General features: G+C 39.4%; 2 protein-coding genes across 3 annotated transcripts; both read right to left on the reverse strand.

Moving 5' to 3' along the window:
* Positions 1–1,869: 1,869 nt before the first annotated feature.
* Positions 1,870–7,451, reverse strand: LOC131135934 (histamine N-methyltransferase-like). Of its 2 annotated transcripts, none has more exons than XM_058082355.2 (7): positions 7,316–7,451; positions 7,107–7,244; positions 5,425–5,477; positions 5,123–5,230; positions 4,368–4,498; positions 2,845–2,938; positions 1,870–2,442 (listed from the first exon to the last, which is right to left on the reverse strand). In XM_058082355.2, exons 1-7 carry the CDS (start codon positions 7,411–7,413, stop codon positions 2,090–2,092), a joined length of 975 nt encoding a protein of 324 aa, XP_057938338.2. In that variant the 5' UTR covers positions 7,414–7,451; the 3' UTR covers positions 1,870–2,089. The 2 variants fall into 2 exon arrangements, with proteins under 2 accessions (XP_057938338.2, XP_078651257.1); XM_078795131.1 differs by having other exon boundaries at positions 7,107–7,246; positions 7,322–7,421.
* A 1,285-nt stretch (positions 7,452–8,736) lies between these two features.
* On the reverse strand, positions 8,737–12,360 carry LOC131136029 (histamine N-methyltransferase A-like). The gene is made up of 6 exons (XM_058082491.2): positions 12,298–12,360; positions 12,152–12,204; positions 11,082–11,189; positions 9,830–9,960; positions 9,606–9,699; positions 8,737–9,247 (listed from the first exon to the last, which is right to left on the reverse strand). The coding sequence occupies exons 1-6, from the start codon at positions 12,324–12,326 to the stop codon at positions 8,895–8,897; spliced, it is 768 nt and encodes a 255-aa protein (XP_057938474.2). The 5' UTR covers positions 12,327–12,360; the 3' UTR covers positions 8,737–8,894.
* Positions 12,361–13,197: the final 837 nt, after the last annotated feature.

The following is a 13,197-nucleotide window of genomic DNA, read 5'->3' on the forward strand; positions in this document are numbered from 1 at the left end:
CAGATCCTATGTTTTCTCACAGGTGATCATTGTGAATGCGCTTATCTTCTGTGGTGAGTGTGTTGAGGTTGATTATCTCGGTGACTAATGCTCTGTCACTCGACGATATGTGAGGGCCCGTTGAGGACCTTCTTTAATGAAGCCTGAGCAGGTGCTGAAAACCCACTGACATGGGTAGGGGATGGGTTTTTTTGCAGGGGGGGAGAGAGAGGGAGTGCACCGACAAGAATTTCTGATGAATTTCAATTACCTATCTATTAAAGCTAATGAGCTAAATGAGCAGCCAGAACACATTTGCAAGATTAGCCTGAGACAAGACCTCAGCAGGTTGACATATAATTGTGTGTGTGTGTGTGTGTGTGTGCAGTCACACCATAAAGTGTTTCCTTTAAAGTCATGAATCACGATGAGTAATTATGAATAAACAACTTTTGGTTAAGGTTACTGTTTTCTCTTTTTGATGGGATGTTAATGTATTTAAATGGCAGGTCATTGTGCCCTCTGCTGGACACTTTTTAAAACGCACATAGGTGGTGTGTTTCATTTTTGCACATGTACTGCCATCTGCTGGACTTAAGGTGCAACAGCTGCTTAGGTTTCAGATGCGATGGTGCGTCTCAATACTTTTGAATGTATTTTTAATTAATTTAGAATGAAAGCGCTCATATTATATTATTTTTCAGCAATTTAAAATGGCATAATAGTGTACTGTAAGTGTGTCACGGCAAATCTACCCTTTAGACAGCTTAATAAGCCATAAGTGTAAAGACTGTTTTGTGTGTCACTTTAATGCAAATGAGCCATTTATCTATGTCTGTCTAGAAATGACTGCACAAAAAAAGCACCATTGTGGATTTTATCCACCAATTATAACACTGTAGTCAAGGGGTGTCCAAAGTGCAGCCCAGGGTCCATTTGTGGCCCGGATCTTAATTTAGCAAGAACATGAAAATATATATTATTATAATATTATTATTATTATATATATTATAATATTATTATAATATTATAAAGACTCAATCCTACCCTGCATGTTCTCCCCATGCATGCATGGGTTTTCTCCGCGTACTCCGGTTTCCTCCCACATTCCAAAAACATGCTAGGTTAATTGGTGACTCCAAATTGTCCATAGGTATGAATGTGAGTGTGAATGGTTGTTTGTCTATAAGTGCCCTGTGATTGGCTGGCCACCAGTCCACTACTCCAGCACCCCAAGCGATAGAAAATGAGCGAATTAATATTATAAAGACAAATAATTTTAGTAACATGAAGTTGAAATGTGAATGGTTTTTTTTCAAGTTGTAGATTCGTAATAATCAATTAATTGTGAGTAACAAAACTAAAAATAAAGCTGGATATGCACTTAATGCTAATATTGTACAGACCTGTATAGTACATAGAGAGTCAACTAAAAATGACAATCAACTACTAAAGTAAAGGCACATTCATTCATTTTCTACTGCTTATCCTCACATGGGTCGCGGGGGTGCTGGAGCCTATCCCAGCTGTCTTCGGGCGAGAGGCGGGGTACACCCTGGACTGGTGGCCAGCCAATCACAGGGCACATATAGACAAACAACCATTCACACTCACAGTCATACCTATGGACAATTTGGAGTCGCCAATTAACTTAGCATGTTTTTGGAATGTGGGTGGAAACCGGAGTACCCAGAGAAAACCCACAAGGAGAACATGCAAACTCCACACAGAGATGGCCGAGGGTGGAATCAAACTCGGGTCTCCTAGTTGTGTGGCCTGCGCGCTAACCACTCATAATAATATGACTCATTATAATTATAATTCCAATGTAGGCTGTACTTCATGTATCATAAAACACACACAAACATTATAAGAGTCACAGACAGTTGGTGATGGTTACTGCAAATTACAATTTTACTTCACACAAGTAAATGTAGCACGTAGCAAGTTGATATGGCCTGCGCTGGACAGCAACAGCCATAGATATTGGTAGTATCACTTTTAGTTGTTGATTAACTGGATTGTCGATTAATCGTTGCAGCGCTATTTCTTATAGCATTTGAGTACATGGTCAGTTTAGTGGATCAGCGATAATCAGAGCGAAACGGGTTCAAGCGTGAACAAATATACAGCTCAGGTTGCTGTTGAAATATACTTTGCCCTCCTTTTGTGTGCCACACCTGCTCCTGAGAAGGTTTAGTATTTCAGCTCTTATTTGTGGTGTGAACGACTGGTAGAAATGTTCTCTGCCTGTCATGAAACTAATCAGACGTTGTCCCGTCTTGCTGTTTGGATCGAAGCACTCGGTGATGTCAAAGGTGTTGGGGATGCAATGCTCCTCGTATTTCAGACCCAGACTCTTCAGGGAGGCCAAGACGTCTGAAGATGAACGATACTCGGGGAGCATCTCATTGCACAACTCTTTTGGGAAAGTCCTCCATAGGGTGTCCCAGCCTGAAGTGGCTGTTTTGCATCAGGAAATGTATTATTTTAAAAACAAAAACACTTCAATGGAGTTTATTCATCAATAAAAATATTGATACTTAATGTTTATCTATTTCCAAAATAGTCCTGCTGTTACATGGACTCATTGTTGTCGGACCTGTTATTTTTAATATTTTAATACGCATCTTTTTGTATTAGTATATACAGTAGTCAATATGTTTGTAGTGTTAGTCAGTGCAATTGAGTTTTACTTTATTCATTATTTATAGCCATGAAATGACTCATTATGTGCAGTTTGCACTGTGTATTAATGTTCAAAAATTGCAGACAATTAACCAGTGGTCACACCACTAATGCACTCGTGATTTTACAGTTACGTATGTATCTTACAGTTGATCATTGAAAGTTATTCAAACTTACCGCTTTCTATGATGATCATGAGCCTGCCATTCTTGTTCAGAAGGCTGTGGTAGAATTTGATTGTTTCTGTCAGGTCGTCCACATAGTACAGCATCTGTAAACACAGTTAGAAGGAATGTTAAGCTTGCTTTTTCCTCTTTCTTCATTCAGCAGAGCATAACAATATTTTGAATTTGACTGGTGCTGCTGCTGTCAAAACAAAAAAACTATTTATTTACTTATTTTTTCGTAATGACAAGTGAGGCCCTGCCGTGACAGCACATCATTGGTGTCGCCTAGTTTGCAGTCTAAAGAGCATGTCAGCTATACTACTTATTAGACCTCAAACACGCGGCCCGTGGGGCCAAATGTGGCCCGCAGGACACTAGTTTGAGGCCCCCGCCTTGATATGAATGTTTAATGTTAGTGCGGCCCGCGCAAGTTTGATATGGATGCTGTATGGTATCATATACCCAGAAAAAATTATTACGTTTGATCAATGTTCATGTTAAAGGTTAAATAACTGTTAATAGTTATCCTCCCTATCCGTGTGGAAGTGGTAAGTTTTTGGCTTTTTAAGTTTAAAGGAAATAACTTGGAGGCTACCGTTTAGGTCGCTAGCTCTCTAGTTTGCGAGTTAGCATGTGTCTCAAGACCCTGCAGTTGCGCAATATGTTGTAAATAAAAAGAGTATAAATGTGACTATAGTCGTGTTTTGTCATGTCTACAGGGCTCTAATAATGCTTTGTTCATTTTAATCTGAAAAAAATAATTTGTCTACCCACCAACTATATGTGGTTTCTTAAGTTTTTATTATTTGCCGTTTTATTATTATTATTATTATATTTATTTATTACTGATTGATTGATTTTCTTTATTCTTGATTTATTTTTCATCTTATTTTTTTGTAGAAAAATAAAAAGTAAGATATTTGAGAACAGTGGAATGTTTTATCAGAGCTTTTATTGTAGAAAATTGGAACCAAAGCAAGTTTTTCAAAATTTTTTGTTTTTAATAAATGCGTTGTTTTTTTTTGGAAAATCTGATGCGGCCCAGTCTCACCCAGACCCGAGCTCCAGTGGCCCCCATGTAAATTGAGTTTGAGACCCCTCTATTAGACATTTCATGTGAGGGAAAATCTTGAAATTAACATATCAATGAATGTTTACCCCCAAAACCAGGGGTGTCCAAACTTTTTCCACAGATGACCGCACACTAAAATAAAAAATCAAAGGATGCGAGAAACCACGTTGATTTTTATATACAGTGTACCTCTGTAAACAACTTGTCCCGGTTAGTGTGGTTTTCGGTTAACATCCATGTCTATAAAATTTGCCTTTGCTCACTTGGTTAGCGTCCAATATGGTGTGGTTTGTTTACGCCGCCCAATGCAATGAGAGCCGCGGGGCAGCATTGTTAGGGCAACAGTGTTTGTTTATACCAGAGTTTTATATCAGGTCTTCCCAATCTCCTGACTATGTTGCAAAGATGCTAACCACTCGTCCACCGTGCGGCCCTGTAGTTGAACAGCTAACTAGATGTACCTGGATCATGTGTATGAAGTCAAATGTCTTCACGTCTCCTCTTCCCTTGGCTTTCTCGATATACTCCTCACTTGGCATGGTATGCCAAACAAATGGAATCTTCTGAAGGTTATCAGTCTTCATCACCAAACCTGAAAATACATAGTAGTTTATACGAATGGAAAAAAAAACAATGTCCAAACCTCATTACAAACCTGTTTAGGTCAACAAAGGTAAGGTTGAGGCAATGCGGCCATTAAACTACATAATCTGAGATGTATTTGTTTTGGTTGGATAACAAGTCAATATTTGAAGTACTTTCATCCTATCTTGTTACAAAACAGGTTGAATGCAAGTACAAAAGTCACAACTCAATGTATGATGTGATTAATGATATTGATATTATTTTAAAAGAAGAATACAGACCAACTCCAAACTTTCATTCATTTTCTACCGCTTTGTCCTCATGAGGGTCGCGGGGGTGGTGGAGCCTATCCCAGCTGTCTTCGGGCGTGAGGCGGGGTACACCCTGGACTGGTGGCCAGCCAATCACAGGGCACATATAGACAAACAACCATTCACACTCACATTCATATCTACGGACAATTTGGAGTGGCCAATTAACCTAGCACTGTTTTTTGGAATGTGGGAGAGAGATGGCCGATGGAATTGAACCCGGGTCCGGGTACCTGTGAGGTCTGTGCGCTAACCACTAGACCGCCGTGCCGCCAACTCCAAACTTAATGACAAGAAAACTTCACACATGTTGTAAATACCTTTGAATTTGGCAACCAGTTCGGTGCTTCCTTCCACGATGTCAGCAGTGATGGGAAGAGCGGAGAAAGTGGACTGCATGAGAGACAGCATCTGGACATCCACTTGACCTGGAAGATGTCGAGAAGCTCTCATCAGTGTAAGATCCAACGCCAGAATGTGTACATTTTTGTCTTCCAGGGGTTCAGAGTCTCTTGAGCTGACTGCAGCATGCAATGAAATGTGCTTTTCCATCCCACGTTCAGGTGATAAATAAATAATAACATCACACGCCGTTACACTGCTTGTTTCAGCCATGACATACCTCCACCACTTCCCACACCGAGAACAGCCAGGACACTTTTGCCTGCTGCAATTCTGCACCAACACACACAAGATCGGGATGAAAAAAATGACCATACAGACAGTATTATAGTTAGCACATCATACAAGAGCCACACTCATATAGTTATTGATCTGTACCAATAAGATGTAACACAAATTGCTTAGGGAACAACATACATTTAGCCAGTTTCTCCAAAGAGTGGCGTGGCAGATCATTTTTATTGGGTGCCATTTTTATTGTGAGTGTGCTTTACCATGAGTTTATACACAGAGTTCAAAACAAGGCCAAGCATGCAGCGATGTCTGTCACGGCATGTCAGACTAGATAGAGTGGAAAAAAGTTATCCTCCCATTCAGTGTGGAAGTGGTATGTTTTGGGCGTCTTAATTTGTCCTTCTTCCCCATGCCATTTAAAACCCTTTCTTAAGTTTAGAATAAATACATTTGAGGCTAAATCGTTAGCTTTTTTTTTTTTATCAAGCTAAATCGATAGCATGATATGTTTAAAGTGATCCCACAGCGGGTTGCACGGCGGTCTAGTGGTTAGTGAGCAGACCTCACAGCTAGGAGACCCGAGTTCAATTCCACCCTCGGCCATCTCTGTGTGGAGTTTGCATGTTCTCCCCGTGCATGCGTGGGTTTTCTCCGGGTACTCCGGTTTCCTCCCACATTCCAAAAACATGCTAGGTTAATTGGCCACTCCAAATTGTCCATAGGTATGAATGTGAGTGTGAATGTTTGTCTATATGTGCCCTGTGATTGGCTGGCCACCAGCCCAGGGTGTACCCCGCCTCTCTCTCCAAGACAGCTGGGATAGGCTCCAGCACCCACCACGACCCTCGTGAGGATACGCAGTAGAAATGAAATAAATGATCCCACAGCAAAGCAAAGCGATGTGAACAAACAATAATAGTGTAAAGGCAACTATGGGGGTGCTATTTCATGTCTACAGGGCTCTAATAATGTTAAAATAATATTTAGAAAGTCATAAACAGGTGCTAACTATAAATATTTTCAATTTATGAATATTGAATCCTACTTCAGGGTGGTAATTGAAACCAATTACTGTGACTGCTATAAACCAGGGAAGATTTTGACTTTATAAAACAGGTGTTTTACTGTTGGTGTTTTTTTTTCTTCAACTTCTTCTTGTAAATATCATTGTATCCCAAAATATTTTGACTTTTTTCTGATAACTTAACTTTTTCTGCAGGTTTATTTTCCACAATTGACAACTTTATTTGTATCTCATAATATTTTTACCTTAAAAAAGCATTTATTCCTTAATATATCGACTTTATGCTACTAAAAAATTATTTTTGCTCATAATATTATGTTATTTTCATAAATGTACATCTTTTTCTCATTCGATAACAGCTTTTTCCTCTTAATATTTTTTTTTCAAGTTTTCTTGTTACATTATATTTAGTAAATCTGCTGTGGATGAAACAACAGCGCGCAAGCCACACCTTGAACAACCCTGAATTAACTTTTCAAAGATTCCCAAATGTAGTGAGATGCACACGTTTATTTTATGTCAACACATGATGATGATGGCTTTTAAAATATTTAAATAATACACTTCTCATACACACAAGTTGTCGGTTTCATCACCTTTTCTAACACATCGATTATAATGCATGTAATATTGAGTATTATTACCTTTTGAATTCTTCCTGCAAGTGTTTCATGAGGAAATGGAGAATGGCTTCGTGCTCGCCCGAGTGTTGCAGGTAGAACTCAAAATTGTCTACATGGCTGCCGTCGTAACAGCTTAGCTTAGCCTCCTCCGCCATGATGCTGTCACACATAAACACAACAGCAGGAAGTTTACAAAGAATAAATAAAGAATATGTCTTATTTACAATTACCTTGAATGAATAGCTGCACTGTCGATGATAGACGCTCCAGCGTACGTCAGAATGTCAAGTGTCAAGACAACCATCCTCTCCCGCTGCCTGTACTCCATAGTACTTCATGTCAAAATAAAAGCACTTTGGTGGCTGTTTGTGCATCAATCACATTTTATGACTATATATTTAAAATTTTGTTTATATACATCTAACATATATAGAGCGAGACGAAAGATTTTTCGCAGACAGTTTTTTTACAAGCGAAAGGGGACCTTAGTCGAACATTGACATAAAGGCGATAGGCGCGACTTTAATTTTGAAGCGCCACATCCTATATAACTTTTACCGTAATGATGAGATTAAACAGCTGCAATGAAAAAAACACATTTGGTCTGGTCATGAACTTTTGTTATATAACTTGAAGAGGCTGGCCGGTGGTCCTTATGTAACTTTGATACTGAAAGAGGGGAATTCATAGGGCACTTACCTAATACTCTAATACTACTCTAAACTAATACTTAACCAATAATCTAATAATAATCATGACAGTGAATTAATATTATGATACGCTTTGCACTTTGGGATTTTATTTATATTACAATTTGTCTTTTACATGTATTTTTTAATTTCATATTTTTTAGGGAAATATTGAAAGCATATGTAAATCTTGCAAACTGTTTTTATTTTTTTTTAAATGCAAGATAACATTTGAGTTGCACTTACTACTTTTGCCCTCTAGATGGTGCCAGACCTCTGCCAAGTCCAATAAGAACGCTGTGTAAACCAATAAATTGGATTGTCAAGGCAGTATGGGTGAAGTTACTGAAAACTGTTGATGCCTGAAAATAGATTTATTCGCTTGGATATTAATACAACCAGTCCAGGGTGTATCCCGTCTCTAATAAAACTAATAATTATTTATTTAAGTATTTTTTTCAACTTCTTGAAACTCTTGAAACTATTTTAACTTTTTTCTGATAACTTTTTCTGCAGGTTAATTTTCCAAAATTGACAACTTTATTCGTATCTCATAATATTTTGACCTTAAAAAAAGCCTTTATTCCTTAATATATCGACTTTATGCTACTAAAATGTTGAAATTATTTTTCCTCATAACATTGTTATTTTCATAAATGTACGTCTTTTTCTCATTTGATCACAGCTTTTTCCTCTTAATATTTTTAAAATATAATTTTAAAATACCGTAAAATATTCTGGAACCATGGGTTGCTGACCCCTATCCTATACCCTGTACTCTATACTCCTATATTAGAAAGTGGGGTTGGTTCGTAGTGACCAATCACAGCGGACGTGGCGTGACCGGAGGCGGGCCGTGAGTGGAATAAATTAAGTTTAAGTTTGGAGTTTTGGCGGAAAGCCCATCTCCAAGAAATACAGCTGGAATAGGTACAGATGCTGGAAGATCTAGAACTTTTTTTGTGTGGGTTATTGTGTGTAGCTGCTCTATAGGAGTCCACAACTCAATACAATGGGTCAAAAAATGAGCATAATAGGTCCCCTTTAAGTATTAAATATAACATAATACAACATAAGTTTAGGCGACTAATGATAATCATTACACCAGAGAGGAAAAGGCTCAAGCTTGAACAAATATACAGCTCAGGTTGCAATTGAAATACACTTTTCCCTCCTTTTGTGTGCCACACCTGCTCCTGAGAAGGTTTAGTATTTCAGCTCTTATTTGTGGTGTGAACGACTGGTAGAAATGTTCTCTAAATGTCAGGAAACTAAGCAGACGTTGTCCCGTCTTGCTGTTTGGATCGAAGCACTCCGTAATGTCACAGGTGTTGTGGATGAAACGTTCCTCGTATTTCAGACCCAGACTCTTCAGGGAGGCCAAGATGTCTGAAGATGAACGATACACTGGGACCACCTCACTGCATAGCTCATTAGGGAAAGTCGTCCATAGGGTGCTCCAGCCTGAATCAGCTGTAATGCATCAAGAAATGTGTTATTAAAAAAGACGAATAAAAAGGTTGTACAATGGAGCGGTTGTATCTAATATTGATGAACTTGTTATTTTTGCACTTGAATGTTTAATATTTTGATAGCTATGTTTCTTAGTAGGTATTGCTCTTTATTTGTGTGCAACAGAATTTTACTTTTTTCATTATTTCTATGCATGCCATTAATAAGTAGCCATGTCCTCTGAAATGCACTAATGCACTTTCCAATTGTAATTATGTGTATTAATTCATGGGTGGTTTAGAAAAATATACCAGTGAGCACACCGCTATTGCACTCATGTTTTTAGTTATCCTCTTTTTGATTCACTTGTACTGCTTACTGCTTTCTATGATGATCATGAGCCTGCCATTCTTGTTCAGAAGGCTGTGGTAGAATTTGATTGTTTCTGTCAGGTCGTCCACATAGTACAGCATCTATAAACACAGTTAAGGGAAATATTACGCTTGTAATACAAAAAGCAGTATTTAGAACAAATTTAGAACAAATATGTATGACAACATTTTGAAGGAAATGTAGCCAAGTTGTACAGATGGCTAGATATACCTGAATCATGTGTATGAAGTCAAATTTCCTCACGTTTCCTTTTCCCTTGATTTTCTGTATATACTCCTCACTTGGCATTATATGCCAAGTGAATGAAATCTTCTGAAGGTTGTCACATTTCATCACCGATGCTGAAAATCATATGTAGGTGGGGAAAAACAATGTCCAAAGTTCATTAAAAATCTACTTAGATCAACAAAGGTAAGGTTGATTCAGGTTAGTGCTGACACCGAACTATGTAATCACAGATTAGGTTGCATAAGATGTCAGAATATACGGGAAAATACTGTAAATAAATATTGAAAATACTATTTTGTAGGGTGGCACGGCGGTCAAGTGGTTAGCGCGCAGACCTCACAGCTAGGAGACCAGGGTTCAATTCCACCCTCGGCCATCTCTGTGTGGAGTTTGCATGTTCTCCCCGTGCATGTGTGGGTTTTCTCCGGGTATTCCAAAAACATGCTAGGTTAATTAATTAGCGACTCCAAATTGTTTGGAGTTTGGAGTTGGCGGCACGGCGGTCTAGTGGTTAGCGCACAGACCTCACAGGTACCCGGACCCGGGTTCAATTCCATCGGCCATCTCTCTCCCACATTCCAAAAACAGGTTAATTGGCCACTCCAAATTGTCCATAGGTATGAATGTGAGTGTGAATGGTTGTTTGTCTATATGTGCCCTGTGATTGGCTGGCGACCAGTCCAAGGTGTAACCCGCCTCTCGCCCGAAGACAGCTGGGATAGGCTCCAGCACCCCCGCGATCCTCGTGAGGAAAAAGCGGTAGAAAATGAATGAATGAATGAATGAATACTGTTTTGTTTTGTTTTTGGATTGCAGTTCACTGACGACTGAGGAAGAAATAGCCACGAACACCGTAGAAGAAGTGGTTATAAATTTTGCCTCAGTGCAACATTTGCAACACAATAATATGCAAATAGGGCTGCACGGTGGAGGAGTGGTTGGCATGCAGGCCACACAGCTAGGAAACCACTCCACCCTCGGCCATCTCTGTGTGGCCACCAGTCCAGGGTGTACCCGAAGACAGCTGGGATAGGCTCCAGCACCCCCACAACCTTCGTGAGGATAAATGATACAAAATGAATGAATGAATAATATGCAAATGAGAGTGCAAGACCAACATGATTGATTATCTTTGATGCACTTTGATTGGAATTCTTACAAAGCAACTTTTCCAAAGAGCTACCTCCTACAAGAGAATCAATGAGAAGAAAACTTCACCGCATGTTGTCAATACCTTTGAATTTGGCAAGCATTTCAGTGCTTCCTTCCACCACATCAGCAGTGATGGGAAGAGTGGAGAAAGTGGATTGCATGAGAGACAGCATCTGGACATCCAGTTCACCTGGAAGATGTTGAGAAATGTGATCAATCAATGTGAGATCCAACTCTGCATACTCAGGCAAGGGAGCGCAGTAACTACGGACAGTCAGTTCTTCAGTTTGAACATCTAGGCTTTTTTAAGCGAACAGTCTAATTCTCAAGGCATTGAATCGATTGCAACTGGTCAGGTTGTCTTGCCTCTCATCCGATCTCATCCGATCAGGCTTCAGGACAGCTGCCATCTGAGGGGGATGGTGAAGTACAAGAGCAATAGAGGAGAGTGGCATGTTCCAAACAAGAATAGTTCCATTCTTTTGGGTCATTGAAATATCATAGAGTGAAGCCTTTGACAGGCAACCACTGTTGTTTGGGTGGAATCAATCATATTTTTTTGTTCAGAGATGGTTTCTGAACCTCGTTCCTCTTTTAAACCATCTATCATCTCTGTCCTGAAAATGTACATTTCAGAGCCCTGCTTTCCATTGTCTGTATGGTTGGCCACAATTGGGGATACAGTTGAACAAGGACGCCCAGGGGTCATTAGGGGCTGGCAGCTGTGTTTTTATTGGCAAATTCTAAAAATATAATAAAATAAACAGAAAAAATTCAAAATACGGCGATCGAGTAGACCTCACAGCTAGGAGACCAGGGTTCAATTCCACCCTCGGCCATCTCTGTGTGGAGTTTGAGTTTGTTCTCCCCGTGCATGCGTGGGTTTTCTCCGGGTACTCCGGTTTCCTCCCACATTCCAAAAACATGCTAGGTTAATTGGCCACTCCAAATTGTCCATAGGTATGAATGTGAGTGTGAATGGTTGTTTGTCTATACTATGTGCCCTGTGATTGGCTGGCGACCAGTCCAGGGTGTACCCCGCCTCTCGCCCGAAGACAGCTGGGATAGGCTCCAGCACCCCCCGCGACCCTCGTGAGGAAAAAGCGGTCGAAAATGAATGAATGAATGAATGACATTTCAGTAATCACATACCTCCGCCACTTCCCACACCGAGAACAGCCAGGTTACTTTTGTCTGCTCCGATGCTGCACCAGCACAAGATCATGATGAAAAAATGATCATATACATTGCATTAGTGTTAACACATCATAAAAGAATTGCACTCATGTAGTTGTTACCAGATTAAGTTAACTGCTTCTGTCTTCATCACCACAAAATGCTGATGGAACGTTTACTCATAGCTCGGATAGTCACAATTATCAGCCACGTATACATGGACCCAAATATTCCAATTGCATTCGGTTTATTTGCTCAAACGGAACGAATTGAACCTTTGTATACACCTCATTCCGAAAGAAACGTGTCAATCCGAATGAATATATAATCGGATTCACAGGGGTGGAATATTCCTTTCCCCAATCCGATTGAGGTATCTTGTACGCGCTCAAACGGAAAGTAGTTGACTGTGTCAAAGCCCAGGGCAGTGATACTGATAAAATATAGAGTTTAACCATGTCCAGTATCAGCCCCCGTAGCTGTCCACTCAGAGCGTGCTGCTCTGGTATCAACCAATCAGAGAACAGCGCACAAGCGTGAACACAAACTATAAATATTCCCAGTGCTTCTCCAGTCACCAAAAAACCCAAACTTGATTAATGGAACTTTAATTGTCAGACATTGAAAAGATAAGACTGTTGATAAAATATTATTGTTGAAATATTTTTGCAATTATTGTGTTTACACTGTTTAAATATAATACATGTAATAAACTGAACATTTATCATTAACCCATGATAAATAAACTTTATAACCTTGCCAAATTCAATATATTTTTATTTACCAGTTTTTTTTTTATTTTGCCCATCATCCAAAATCTTGTCAACCAAAACCTTGGGAGGGGAGAGAGTTCCATAGCTTGGGGTCGACTACAGCAAAGGCTCAGTCTTAGGTGGTTAAAGTTAAGACGCTGCTCCCAGATGGAACTGAGTACGATGCTAACTTGCTAATTGGGTCAAATTATGAAGTTTTATTAATGCTCATGTCAAAGGTTAAATAACAGGTAATATTAATATGAATTT

Source organism: Doryrhamphus excisus, linkage group LG12 (assembly GCF_037039965.1).
Source record: "Doryrhamphus excisus strain RoL-2023G ecotype Guam linkage group LG12, RoL_Dexc_Guam_v1.1, whole genome shotgun sequence".
Lineage (NCBI taxonomy): Eukaryota > Metazoa > Chordata > Actinopteri > Syngnathiformes > Syngnathidae > Doryrhamphus > Doryrhamphus excisus.